Below are 15566 nucleotides of genomic sequence, written 5' to 3' on the forward strand. Positions count from 1 at the left end.
TTTCAATTGAACAATGTAGCCTAAGTGAGCATAAGAGACTTCTTGCAAAAACATTTAAAAAAAACTTACAGACTCCAAACTTTGGTTAAAAGCTTAACCATAAGATACTGCATAAACTGTTAAATCCAGTCGACTTTCTATTCCAAGACTCACTGAGCTGGAAAGGAGAGCTGCTTGTTCAGGGCTTGGGGTGGTTGTGGAGGAGGGACTTTGGGTCTTCTGCCTTGGGATTTCTTTTGTGGTCCTGCTTCAGGCAACGTGGGTAGTGGAGTTTGGGTAGTTTCGGGCTTTGGTGAAGGTGGGGCTTTTATTTCAGAACCTCTAGGCAGAGGAACAGGGAACATTCTGGTCTGGGCTGTGGATAAAGGGCCTGCCTGGCTCACAGGAGGGCCTTTGGGGAGGTTTGGTGCCTTGTGCTGGATGAACGACCTCCTTGCTGTAGAAATCAACTGAAAATGTAGTTTCTACTACAGTAATATGTGACAAAAAACTTTAAGAATTGCAGACATACGTTTGTAAGGACCAGAGATCTTCAGCGTGGGCTCCTGGGACTGGGATGGCAGCTCCGGAGTTGGCTCTGATTGGCTGAAGCACTTCGTCTTAGTCTGCGATTGGATTTGGGCCTGTACCGGAATGTAACGAGGAAGTGCTGCAGGCATGTGATTCTGTGTAGGTGGTTGAGCGATTGGATCAGAATCGTTGTTGTCCCACACAACAGAATCACGGATCACCTGACCAGATTTAACTACTGTCGCCCCAAAGTCCTCAGATGATGCTGAGCTGAAATAAGCACAGCCAAAATAAAACAAGACTTTTGTTAATTTAACTCATTTAGGAGAGTCTTGACCTTAGAAACTACAAAGGAGGTTCACTACCTGTCAGTTTTTGATAGGGATGGTCGACCAGAGGAGTGAGGGATAGAGGGAAAGACGCTGTCAGAAAGAGATCTCTGGGACATTGGGCTTTCAGGCAGTTCTGGGATCTCGAAATCAGCCGCTAAAAGTACATTTGATTAATTTGGAAAAAATTTTTTTTTGGGAATTTCACAAATTATTATTATTATTGCAATTACACTCTTTAAATTATTTAAGCAACATTTTAAAACATAAAACTTCCCAATTACATACAAAAAAGGATGACCAGAAATTAACTGGAAGCATTACCCATACCAAATAGAATAAAAAAAAAAAAAACGTCATGGCAATCTATTGCTGTTTTTACCTCATGAAGGCCCTGTTTCACAGACAGGGCTTAGATTAAGCCAGGATTAGGACTTAGTTCAATTAGGACACTTAAAAAGCTTTTATAAACATGCCTTAGAAAAAAACATTACTGGAATGAATCTTGAGACAAAACAATGGCAAGGACATATTTGAACTCTTTCCCCGCCATTGACTAGACTGGGTTTCCCCATGCTGCCTTGCGCGCAGTGCGATTTTATTCACGCTGCTAGGCAGCCTGTGCTGCGTTCCAGTCCAAAATTGTCATGCCCTTCACTCACTAACTTCCCTCCGTCTCGTTCACTCGGATGTACGTCATTGCTTACGTTGCACGAGTGCCCACTACTGGCGGAAATTGCGGCGGGCTGAACTGGAACGTCCTAAGCCCTTGATCACTTGGAATTAGCTATGGAGTTTATTTATTATTTAAAAAATTTTCCCCTTTAAGAATTTGTTTAATGCAGCATCCAAATGTATATAGGCGTGTTTGGGTTGTTTTAAATTTAAAAATATATAATTAATATATCATAGAGTTGTTTGTTGTGGAGGTGATTAGACGAGATATGTGGTGACGTCAGAGTCGTACTGCATTGTGGGACATATAGGTACCTGAAGTGTACATATGAAGTAGACTCGCTCCCTCGGTCAAAATCGAGGGAACGAGGGTCTGTCCATATAAACTTCCCTCATCCACTTCACAAAGTGGAACGCACTTCAAAATGGCGGCAGGGATTTCCCCAAGGGGAAGTGCTTAGGGAAGTTTGCAAGTGCGTGTCTAAAAGTGGACTGGAACGCAGCCCCGGACACCATGGACCAGATTTTCCCCTCAAAAAGGGAACCAATCACAGAACGGGGAGGGAGCAGCAAGACGATGACGACGTCTATGCGACACACCGAAGCAGTTTGTTTATATCTATGGATCCAACATGGCAGCAGACGCGAAGTTACCTTTCGATGCAGCCTTAGATAGTGTTCTAAGTAGTTTAGTCACTGAACGCCATCGTGTACACATAAATCTCTGACCCATCGTCTTCTTCCTCGTCGAATTTCTGTCGCTCTACATACGTCATCTGGTATAATTGAAACAATTGGCTATGAGCTACGTACAGGCGCATTTGATTGACATTCGTAGCGCCCAATAAACGGCTCTGGGCATTCGTAAACCACGCCTTAGATACGAGAAAATGAACATGTGGTTCCCAGACCACGTCTCAATGAGACGAGGTCTGACGTTAGCCAGGCTAGCCATTGACAGAAATTTTAAGAAACGTCTTGCTGCAGTTTGCATCGGACATTCGACCCGGCCCACAGTGTGATGTCAGAAGCCACGCCCAAAAGAAGCGTTTGGGGAAGTTAACCCTCACACTTAATTGTTTTTCATTTACTTATATTACTTCTTATTTACTTCTTGTATTGCTCTTTTTATGACAGACCGGACTGAAAACCTACCCGTATGCCTAAAAAACCCTTTTAATCTGGAACCTACATATTGAAACCCACCTAAAACCCTTAGGGGAGAGTGGGGTGATTTGTGCCAGGGGGGAAGTAGTTCCACCCCTTGTTTCTGGAAAACCATAGAAGAAATTGGTCATGTGACCACATAATTTTGAAAAGCAATCACTTTTACTCATCCTCCAAAGAAGAGAGACACATGGCATGAGAGTTAAGCACATTTTAGTGCAAAAAACTGTTTTTTCCCTTTCAAAGTAAAATTTCTATGATTAAGGTTTTTTGATTGTAGTGCCTGAACAATTATAGACAAGTTTGAAAACATTTCACACGTTTTAGTGCTTTAGTAGGCTACACAATGAGTCTATACAGTTAGCATGATGTTAGCTCTTAACTGCTGGATCATGCTAGTTTTTCAAACTTGTGGGTCTGGGGTGATTTGTGCCAAAGGGCCTGGGTTAAGTTGTGCCAGATCCAGACCTAGACCTACATACTCACAGGGGATAATCTTGAGAAGTGAGGAGATGGGCATGCCTCATCATTGTTTGACTTAGGCCTGCCTGCTATTTGTTTAATTTAGCTAACACTGATTTCAGTTTTGAGTTTGCACTATGTTATTAAAGAGAAGTTTTATTCCGTTTTTAAGTGGCCTATGTCACAATAGGATGTTTAGAAATTAGCCTAGTCACTTTATTCTTATATGTTACATAGACAGCGCTATGTCAACAGGTATCTATTGCCAAAGCCTTTTTGCCTGAAATGATTCACAAATATCATATATTGTGTTGCTATGGTGCTCTAAATGGTTGCTAGGGCATAGCTTGATAGCTTCACAATGATCCTGAGAGACTGATTGGTCGTCTGAGTAAAATGAGCCCGCCCCCTTGTCTCTATGACACTGTGATCCAGAGTTATGTTCAATACAAAATCCCTATGCAATTGACCATAGTAGGAAAAGCTCATGCTATGGTATTCCAGGGTGACAAAATCTAAATAAACCTTAAATGAGTAATTTTGTATTGAATTTATCTTGCTTTCATATAGCATTACGGTTCATAACATTAAAATGTTCTGTTTTACTTCAGAAATCACTGGCACAATTTACCCCAATGTATTCCCCCAAAGGCACAACTTCCCCCGCACCAGGGGCAAGTTGTGCCATGAGACCACTTTTTTCCCAAAAGCTATATTTCTGAAACAATTTATTTCAGATCCAAAGTTATTGTTCTCAGGGATGCAACACATCCTGAAATATATGTACATCCTTAAGTTGAAGGCATTACTGCCATGGCCTCACTTTAAAGTCACTTTGAGTAAAAACTGGCACAACTCACCCCACTTTCCCCTATGCCTGAAACCCACTCAAAACCTACCCTTACGACTTAAAACCCTTTTCAATCGGAAACCTACATACAACAAATCAGGTTTCCGGGGCGGAACGGGGATAGGGAGTCACAAGGTGACGCATTGGACACGGGTGTGGCTGCTGACGTCACACTTGGACGTGTGCGGAGTTGGATGACCAGCAAAATCTTCACTGTTGTACAGTAGGGGGCGCTATTACATCTTCTGAAACAGTACTGAATCTCCTGATCAAAACAAACACATGTGAAGAAGCAGAAACAAGCAATAGCATGTAAGCAGATGCATTTGTAAAATAACGCGATCATCAACATTAAACAGCATATTAATCAAAACTGCCTAATTTACCGAATGAAATGTCGACCGAGTACAAGCTATAGGACTGTGAAGTTTTGAAGGTGTGGATGGACTCGATCAACTCCATCTATATTTTGATCATCGTTCTGAATCCGATCTGGATGTAGTTTTTGACAAAAACTTGACAAAAACTTCAGCTTTTTGTTCAAAATATTGCTTTTTAATGAAACTTACCCACATTCAAGTGTTGATAATAAAAAAATGCAAGCTAGAATATATATTTTTAAAGCAGAGGCTCTGTTTTTTCTTTTGATATTGCATGTTCAGATATTCATACAAAAAAATAAATATAATAAAAAATAAAAATAAATAAATGGCAGGGAAAGAGTTCATTTATGTCATTGCAATTTGCTTTCGGTTAAAACAGCTCAATCATGCATTTTAGTCAGGACTAGGCTTAAGCCTTGGGGGGGAGTGAGGTGAACAATGACTTTTGTAATGTTTCTGTACCTTCGGGGAAGAGGTTCTGGGAATACTGTATAAGAGGCTCTATGACAGTCACAACTTGCACCGAGGATGCAGATGCCATGTCCAGCAATGACGTCTCTCTGAAATAGAGAAAAGCAGAAGGTTATTTCAGGAGATTGAGTTGTAGATGCATAGTTGAGAAGTCCAGACTTGTGTTTGTGTGTGCTAAACTGACCCCTCACAGAGAGGCCACAGTAGATTAGGCCCAAGCACTATAGCAATGTTGCTTGGTGTCATCTTATTCACTGCTCGCTGCTCTGACAAGTGTGACAAAAACTGGACAAGGTATCTGATGAAGAGAGAGAGAGATAAAGTCAAAGACAGAACCAGAGAGTGAAAGTTTGGTGTGAACATGAACATTAACTGTTTGGGGTGGATACGAGAAAGCTGAAAATCAACCGTACCTGAGGTTATTGTAGTTTTCTGTGGGAAGTTTTTGCAACACTGTCCGTAGCTGCTTTAATTTTTCATCTGTTTCTTTTTCTCTAATTTTAAAAATGACAAGACAATGAAAATGGATTTAAACTCGGTATCTGAGGCGTTTTAAAATTATTGATACAGAAACAAACAAGCCACATGTACTGACTTACCCTGCAGCTGTTAACCAGTCATTGTATAGTTCAAATGTCAAGAGCGGTTCAGGCAATTCTCTCAAGTAACACTTAAGAGCCCCTGCAAAGACAGTGCAAAAAAATATTTTTAATAATATTTTATATGCTTTGCATTTTGTGCCAATCAAACCTTTAGCTAAAAATGAAAGTAGTTTACGCTAAAGCAAAATTTTGGAGTTGTTCCAAACCCACATGACTTTCTTTGTTCCATGTGATACAAAAGAAGTTGTTTAGCAGAATATCATTTTTTTCCTACAATGAAAGTGAATCGGGACTGAAACCGTCAAGCTTTTAAATCTTCAAATAATAATAATAATAATTTTGGTAAGATGTATTGAGGCGATTTTGACGTTAATGATTAGACCACTTATGTCAAACCTGATGAATATATGTAGACATGAAACGTGAAGGAGATTTTTGCTATGACAAAGGGGAATGATTTCAATTGACTTTTAAAAATGTTCCATACACAAAGCTATATGGCTTCAGAAGACTTTGAATATAGCACACATATGTTTATGGTGTATTATAGTCATTTTCAAGCTCAATAGTGTGTCTGTCCCCATCGCTGTATAAAAAAAAGAGCAGCTCGGACAATCTGTTAAACGTTTAATTCTGTGTTCCATGTAAGAAAATCATACAGGTTTGAAACCACATGTATAAATGATGACTGAAATGTTCCTGTAATAGACAACGAGGATCCTAACATCTATTTTTAATATGCTGCAGTTTGTCACCTCACCCACACATAGCAACCACATGGTGTAACACCATGCACTTTTCCCATCATTGTCAGTTAAAGCATCAGGCAATATCTAAGCTAATAAAGATATGTTCTAAGAACATTTTGCTAATGTACCCATTAAGTTAGGAAAATGTTATTTCTGATTGTTCTCAGACGGGTCAAAACAACCAGTTTTCTAAATGTTTTGAATTTGAATGTTTTCTGAACCGTCCATCTTTAACAAATTTGTAACATTCAAAAAACATTAAACATATGTCCAACTATAATGATTCAGAAGAACAAAATATATGTGAATTCTGTGAACAATGCATATAATGTTTTTGTGATAGCGTTATTAAAGACCCCATACCTTTGAACGAACGTTTTATTAATGTTACTGGAAGGTTTTATTCATAACATTGAGAGAACCTCAAGGTTAGCCAAAGTTCTGGGAACTGTTAGCGAAGACTAAGCTCATAACTCAGGTTGCACATTTAAAAAAAAGTTACAGTCTGTCACACAAAACACACGCAAAAAAGTTAGTGGCCTTTTACCTGCCACAGCATGTGGGTCAGAGCTGAACTCATTCTGGTCGACTGTCCCCGAATCCAGACAGCTTTTCAGTTTTTTCATAACAGATGCAGCAGCTGCTAGTCTGAACAACCCCTAGATGATAGTCATACAAATAGATAGTGAGAGATAGTGAAGACGAGAGTCGAAAAGCGAAACGATCTACTGATGATACTGGGCATGCAGTTATGTGGGTGTGCAATTCTTTGTGTGTAGGTGCAAAGCTGCATATGTGGGTTTAAATACACGTCTGTGTGCTTACCTCTTCCCTGACTCCTGTACGAAGCAGCATGCTTACACACTCCTCAATAGGGACAGCAATCTCTTTCCCACAAGTCTTAAGGTGAGACAGCAGAGGCTCTCCGAATACCTTCTTTTCTGATGAACTCACTGGGGTCTCTATATTCAAACAGACAATTACACATTTCAATGGTGTGATACTGCTGCTGTCTATGTAATATGCAAATATTTAGATGTTTAAATCACTGCTAAACATAATTTTCCTCCACTCACCAGTGTTGCTGTGACTCTCTTTCAGCTCTGTTATGTTTCTCTCCAGGAATTCATGGGAGGCCTTGTGATATTCAGCTTGCAGCTCTAGAAGCTGTCAGAAGGTCTCAGTTAGAGCAGTGAAAGACAGTCTTTTTTTATATATATTTTCCCTTATATTTTATTTCCTTATTATTATAATTAAAATGATTGAAAACATTGCAAGGAGTCATCTCAGAACAATGAAATATCGTTAAGAAGAAAATATATAGATATGTATGGTTACACTTTATTTTAAGGTGTCATTGTTACAGTGTAATTATGCATTAAAGTACTGAGTAATATTAATTAACTACATGTACTTACTTTAGGGTTAGGATTAGGATTTGGTTTAGGGTTAGTTGCGTGCATAATGTACAGTTATTACCATAGTAACTACATGTAACGTGTACCAAGGACACTGTCAAATAAAGTGTTTCCATATGTATTTATATATAAACCACAAAAGTAATTAAATCATTTTATTCATACAATACCAAGAACATAAATAAATAAATAACCAGTGACCCTACAGAGGATAAGCGGTTCGGTGAATGGATGGATAGATGGGATATAAAAATAATATTTAAAAAAGGTAATGATATCTCAGTTTTCTTTTCTTTTTTTCTTTTTTAAAGAGAGGAAACCATTTGGTGGGGCTGTTTTTATCTCACAGTAAAATCTAATCACTGTAACAGTGGGCCTTTTTATTGTGATAATAATGATAATGCTCAATGACATCTAGTGTAATACGAGTTGAAAGGAACAATTCTATTTTGGTATTGATTAAAAGCATTACTAATGGGGCCTGTGGAGGTAAGGACATAAATACTCACACGAATGAAGTAGCTGGCGTACTCATCCTCTTTAGTGGCAAAATGATAGAGGTCTGCAGAGTACTGATCCTGAGAGAAAGAAAATGTAGAGGTTTATTGTTTTCTTTCCTGTGCATTCCTTAAAAGGATTGAAGCCAGAGAAAGTAACAGAAATCATATCACACATTTAATGTCAGCTTAGCAAACCCCCAAAAGGATTGTTTAGATGATTTTTCACCATGTTTTTCTTGGCCGTTTGACAGTATGAAAAGTAGAGAGAGGAAATAAGATCAGAAAATGATGTGAGCTAGATATGAACAAGCTGTAAAGCAGAGATGTCAAACTCTGGCCACTGTCCTGCAGAGTTTGGCTCCCCAACCCTAATTAAACACACCTGAACCAGCTAATCAAGGGCTGTGTCCGAAATCACCCCCTATACCCTTAAATAGGGCACTATTTGATGGGACAGCCATTTGAAGTGGTGTCCGAAACAATAGTGGACGTTATCGAGTGAACTCATTCAACATAATGCACTGCAATAACGAGTGTACAGCTCATGTACACTCAACAGCCAGAGAATACCCACAATGCACTGTGAGGGTTGTGCCGAATGAGTTCCCACGTCTCGCCAGAAGATGGCGCCGGCAGCTGAATCATCCATCCATCCATCCATTTTCCAAACCGCTGGTCCAATGTGGGTACAGCATAATATCATACAGGTATAATTTACTTTTTAATTGATCTAATTTACTTAAAATTTTAGTTTGCTAAGTTATTAAACTGCAAGCACAAACTATGCAAAGGGGCAGCCCTTCCGACGCACTCAGTGTCCGAATCCACTCACTCGTTTTCATTCACTCCTTCAAGTGGACTATTTTAGTGGAGTAATGTAGGGAATAGTGAAGTAGGGAATAGTGAATGAGGGTATAGGGGGAGATTTCGAACTGCTAAGGTCTTCAAGATCACTAGAAACTTCCAGGCAGGTATTTTGGAGCTGGTTGGAGCAACACTCTGCAGGACAGTTTGACACATGTGCTGTAAAGTTTCAGTTTGTAGTCAAATTTGATCTTATCGTAACCATTTGTAAAAGCAGCCAAGATTAGAACAATTATAATCAACAACGAGGTTAAGGATTAGTACGAGAGTAGCAGAATATAGTCCTATCATGATAACTCTCTGAATAATTTTAGCCTGTTAATGTATATGACATTGTAAATGTATTTGGTCTTGAGGGACTAGTGCTACGTACTGTGTATAGACTTGCTACTGCCAGTAGATACACAGCAGATCTAGACAGGTGGAGCTGGGGGAGGTGGAGGATCTCAGGGGATCTCTAACAGTGAAACCAGCTCGCAGCGAACACTGAACCAGACCATTTAAATGTTGAGCAAGCAAGCTCAATGGCTGCAGAAACAGCAGAGGCCAATCAGTTGTGTCATGTAGTAAAGGATGTGATTGCTAGCAGATGTAGATTTCATGTATAGAACCAGTCTGCGCCATCTAGAGTTTCATGACTGAACTATGTTAAATTGGCCAGGGTAGCATAATAAGTCTGGGACCAGTGACAAAAAAAAACTTTAACCAAGTTTAACCTTGATAGACTCCAGTCTCTTCCAGGCCTCTTCTAGATCCTCTCTTAGACCGTCCTGCTTAGCCTGTGGGCCTGTGCTGCTCTGAGATCTATAAGTGAGAGTGCATGTCTTCATAAAAGATGATTGCACAGATATGAAGTTGATTTATGTTGAAAGAGATGTTTGAGACACACTGTGGTCATATTGACAAAAATAAGAAAATTACCTGACACGGGCATTATTCCAGTCTGTTGTAAGTTTAGCAAACTGTTTTTTGTTTTTCAAGATCTCTGGCAGGTCCTCCTGCATAGATAACATCAGCCATGAATAGGTCATGTATACTATCTGTTTCAGTTTAAATGGTTTAGTAGTAAGAAAAAAAAGCTACCTCACTGAGCTTATTCAGAGGCACAAGAACTTCTTTCTCCAACTTCATCTCAAAGTCAGCCAGAGTCCGAGCCAGGAAATTTTCCATGAAGCAGCACATTTCCAGAACTTTTCTGCAGGAAGGTTAGGTGTGCTTAGAAACAGACTGTAAATGGTGTATTTCCAAGGCAACTGTGCTACATTGCCATTTATTCTTAACTCTGGCTGTAAAAAAACATTTACATCAGTATCATGCTATATATCATGCTCACCTTATAGAAGATTCACCATCAAAATCTTTAAAGCTCTCGGCCATACTGACGGACAGCATCATGAGGGGTAACTTTTTCTGTAAATAATGAAAAGTATGAATGAGCAAAGTGAGTGAGGAAATCAGGAAGTATAGAATGTCACATTTTTGATAGTTCTGCTTTTAAACTATTAGTTTAGATGGTTATCACAGCTAAGGGACAAATGTAACTGAGTAATTTCATGGCCCAAGACAAAATGCAAATGAGGAAATATGAGGGGGAAACTGAGCAAAAACCAGAGAAATGGAACAGATTTTCCTCACTAAATCTTTTTTTACAAAGAGAAAGAAATGAAGAATGTTCTTGAAGAATAAGAAAATGAAAGCATGCACTTCTATGCAGCTGCCGCATGTTTGAAGCATATCCAAAACATTTTGTCCAGACATAATTATCTACACATAAACATAACGAAAACCTCAGAAGACTGATTCAGGGACTCTCCATCACCCCTGCAGCAATTTGGGATTAACTTCACAAAATGGTAGGCCAAGATAGACTTTTGGAAGAAATCCCACCATCATCCACTGTGATGGTGGTCTATGTAGATGATCTTCACAGCCACAGCATTTCATCATATGACCATTTCATTTGTCTCTGTGAACATTACTCACTTTTCATATACAGCAACTGCTTACTCTGCTTCAAAATCTGTCCCAACACACTGACAAGCCACATGATTGAATCAGGGGTCAGCTTACCATCCGTCTCTCTGAGTCCGGTCCCTGCTGACTCTGCAGGCAGCCTACCAACTTCTTATGAATGATCTGGGCAGCTTTCTTGGCTGGCTCCACACGTTGTTCCACCTTAAAGCAACCAGATGGAGCATTCATTTACAGGGCCCTGTATTCAAATAGTGTGTATGAAGGCATCTCAGCAACTGTGGTTTATGTATATTTAAGGTGTAATATTGGTAGAAATGCCTCACCAAAACCAGATCCTCTGAGAGAAGGTCAGTTGCATCTTGTGACCTACAAAACAGAAACAATTACCTTGAACATTACTTAATACAGATGGCAACCGCCACGAGGCCGCAGGTAATCACAGCTGTGTTGACATTCAGACCAACAGCATGACTGCAAATGTAATATTGCTTAATTAAGCTCAATAAACAAGAAGTTAATACTGAGTAAACTGTATTTACTTAACAAAAACAGTTCCAAACCACACCACAGTAGAATGTGAGTGAACAAATTCACTCGACTCACTCATAAAGACTGTTTAGTACCTGAATGAATCAATATTTTTTTAATTAACTGGTTGAATGAATGATTCAATGACTGAATCATAAAAGAAAGTTCTGCATATAAATATACTTGCATCCTTACAATATAGTTGGCAAAAAAACACAATGTGAAAAGAGAAGTCTGACTTCTCTTCTGACTCCCAGTCTGAGAAGTCTGACTTCCCAGTATTCATAAAACAGTAGACAAGAATTACCCGGATTCTTAAGTTTGCATCCCATGGACAATTTACTTGACTTTACACATGACAAATGTGTTACATCTGGATTTCATTCATTATACAAACATTCATACTATATAGAACATGTTTTTTAACAATCCTTGCAAAATAAGAACTTATTCAAAAGACATATACCTTCTCAGAAATTATGCAATTTCAGATGCAGCCATTGTTTTGTTCCTGGATAATTCAGTGTGTATGAATGAAACGGTTGAACAAATGATTCAACGAGTCACTTGTAACAATGTAACCTGTGCGAAGAGTCATTGAAAATCCTCACCACTAATATACAGATTGACAGTGATACACACAGTGAAAAATCCCAGTGTTGTTGGATTGTATATCTGCACTTTTGGAACTCATTCAAAGACCAAAACTGACTTTTGTATAAACATATTTCACTCATAAAGATATGGTTTATATGAAGAGTTCAGATGCAAAAGTCTCTAAGTGCCATCTGAAATTTTCTTCTAGAATGATAATTTTTTATAAAGCTTTAAGTTAAGTAATTTCACTTAAATGACAATTAATAGGTAATTTGCATTGCCATTTAAGTGAAATTATCGAACTTAAATATACAAGCTTTATAAAAATTATCATTCTAGAAGAAAATTTCAGATGGCACTTAGATGGCACTGCATCTGAACTCTTCATATGTAATCAAAACATATTTGTAAATTAGGTTCAGGCTTAGAATTAAAGTGCCCCATTATGCTTTTTCAGATATTACTTTTCATACAGTGTGTAATATAGATGTTTGTGAATGTAAAATGTCTGCGAAGTTTTACAGATAAAAGTGCACAATAAATAAATATATTGTCTCCCCCAATAAAAGAAAAACGAGTCGTCAGAAATTCCAGTCTCACTTTCGTGACCTGCATACGTAACACGGTAAAACATTTGCATAATGCCCATCAATGGTCTTGATTAATTATTGATGTATATATTTTCTAATCTACCGGGTGTTCAAAATCATTCAAAGTCGTTTTGAGTTTTATATTGTAAACATTGTTACAGTGTGTACAATCACTGAGGGCTGAGGAAGCCTCCGGAGCTGAAGTTCAGGTATGGTAATGGCCGTTTAGTTTCTGATAGGCACTGTAAGCGGTAGACCATTCACAACAGACTGGGCCATCTGACCAATCAGAGCAGAGTACTCTCTCGGAAAGGAGGGATTTAGAGAGACTGAATGTGGAGTCGTTTGAGAATCTTTGAAAAATGTGGTGATGTGCAATTTATATTATGAGAAAATTAAAGTGTGTGTTTTTTTTTACCTTTCACTATTGAAGGACCTCAAAAACACAATTAGAAAATCTTTCAAATAGCATAATAGGTGCACTTTAAATTCTGTTCACTTTTTCCAAGCAAAAGTTGTGGATAAAACAAACCATTCACTATACCTAACAGCTAGTGCAGCTAAACTAAAATTAGAGAGCCAAAGCCACTGTAGAAAACAGGCCATGGCTTTAGGGGAAGTGGACTGAAGGTTGAAGCACAAACCATTTTACTCTCTCTCTCTTTTAACCACAATCTATTGTTCAGCATGTATAATGAGTAGATACACAAAATCTACATCATCATTTGTAGCCTTAAAAGTCATCACTGAGACATGTGTTATTTCCTATGTATGCAATGTTTCTAAAAGCATCCAAGAACCAAAAAAAAAGAGAAGCCATTTTTGTGTCTCTGAGGAGGGGACCAGGTTTCACTGCGATTGCATCAGAAAATCATGTTCTATTTGTCTGTATCCAAGTCTTATTTATTTGATTCAAAACACGGTAGAAACAGCAATATTGTGAAATATTATTATTATTTAAAATAACAGTTTTCTATTTAATATATTTTTTAAATGTAATTTATTCCTGCATGTTAAAGCTGATTTTTTTTTTTTTTTTAGCAACCTTTCCTCCAGATCCTTCAGAAGTCATTCTAATATGCTGATTTGGTGCTCAAGAAACATTTCTTATTATTATTATTATCATCAATGTTGAAAACAGTTGTTCTGCTAAATTTGTGGAATACGTGATACATAGCCTTTATTTGAAATATAAATCTTGTAATTATAACAGTCTTTACTGTCACTTTTGATCAACTTAATGCAACTTTGCTGAATAAAAGAATTAATTCCTTTAAAAAAAATCTTTCTGACCTTACAAACTTTTGAACACATTACAAAATACTATCACAGGGTTTATTCTATTATAGATTATGTAGTTTGTTTGTTTCATAGGACCGTAATAAGCACTTGCTGTACATACGTGGTATACGGTTTCAGCTTCAAAGGTCACACAAACTTTTTTATCAGCAAGGTATTGTCTCTGCTTTGAGCCTGGGGTTAAGTTTATTAATATCCTGTTAACGTCATTTTAGGGAGGGCTGCAAAACTAGCATCTTGTTCTGTGCAACCTGCAGATGTGCTCTCCACCCTCAGCAACTAAAAACTGACAACTTTATTCTTGGCCTCTTTCAAAACAATCGCCTAATCACTGTCAAGTGTTTAAGACTCTACATAATAATAAATGTATGTGAAATATCTTCTCAAAGAACATACTTTAAGCCGTGCAAATGAGAGTGCAAATGTCACTGAAATCAAAAATCTAATATTGGTACACATTGTTTGCGTGACATTTTGTTTTTGCAGTCAGCCCCAGCTATTTCCTCAGGCTTAAACAACTGAAACTAGACTCAGCCTGAAATGAAGTTACCAATCAATGAAATTGTCAGAAACAAATGTGCTAAAGTTATAAACATATCAAGTATGAACAATTGTACTGTTATCAGATTCATGCTTTCACTACAACAGACTATGAAACAAGCTACCTTCTTACACCACAAATGAGTCATGTTAGGAGAAATAAAACAGCTATCTATCATATTAATATTTTGTTTAGCTACAAAAGATAAGACTACTGAAAAAAAAAACAGTCACAACTTGGTCACATGTAGTGACATTTCTGTAACAGTCACATACAACACCACAAACAGTCTGAAATCAACAAATGAAAGTACTTACTTCCCCCCATTTCCAAACTGCTTTAAGATGTTAAACTGCTTTAGCATGATTGTGAAGAAGCTGATGCCTTCAAGTACTGGTTCTAAGCGAAGGTCAATGGTATATTCGTTTCATTTGATAGAAAATATTGCTCTCTGAACTCCGTAAACAGGCATGTCATTCAGACTTGTGTCAGCAACAGTCTCAACTTGACTGTTTCACATTTGAGCACACACCTCATCGACTCTGAGAAAGAGGAAGTTACCAAATGCATAAGAGGAAAGACAATTTCATATCGTGCTGTGAAAGTCATGCAGTCCTCTCTGGCCACAGAGAACACTGAAGTAGATTTGCACAGCCTTCATTTGCTATATAACAAAAAAAAAACATTAATAATCATGACCAAACATTTTGTTAGAACTTTTTCTTCAACCAATGTCATTTAAATTACACTTATTTTTAATTTTTTTATTTAAATTACAGTAAAAAACTGGCAGCTGTGATTGACAGAAATTAACCGTAAAAAATACAGTAGCGACTTTTTGTTTTACAGATTTAACTTAAATTTACAGTAAAACATACGTATATCATTAACTGATATAGGCCTAATGTAATACCAACCTATTGAAGTACTGTCATTCACACAAATACAAAACACCATCATGGTAACACACAGACACATGACACTAAAGTAATGCAATAAACATTAATTTAACAACATTAGGTGTAACAAAACTTACCTCAGACTTTTGAATGGTAAT

The 15566-nt window shown here is 37.8% G+C and overlaps 1 protein-coding gene across 1 annotated transcript; it reads right to left on the reverse strand.

Moving 5' to 3' along the window:
• Positions 1–15053, reverse strand: sh3bp1 (SH3-domain binding protein 1). Its single transcript, XM_084434894.1, has 18 exons — positions 14827–15053; positions 11278–11320; positions 11051–11155; positions 10314–10390; positions 10064–10175; positions 9902–9978; positions 9697–9784; positions 8126–8194; positions 7275–7365; positions 7024–7160; positions 6746–6857; positions 5447–5528; positions 5261–5341; positions 5032–5145; positions 4839–4936; positions 876–996; positions 512–780; positions 1–436 (listed from the first exon to the last, which is right to left on the reverse strand). The coding sequence occupies exons 1-18, from the start codon at positions 14871–14873 to the stop codon at positions 150–152; spliced, it is 2010 nt and encodes a 669-aa protein (XP_084291020.1). The 5' UTR covers positions 14874–15053; the 3' UTR covers positions 1–149.
• Positions 15054–15566: the final 513 nt, after the last annotated feature.

The sequence above is a fragment of the Rutilus rutilus genome (genome assembly GCF_951802725.1).
Source record: "Rutilus rutilus genome assembly, chromosome: 16".
NCBI lineage: Eukaryota > Metazoa > Chordata > Actinopteri > Cypriniformes > Leuciscidae > Rutilus > Rutilus rutilus.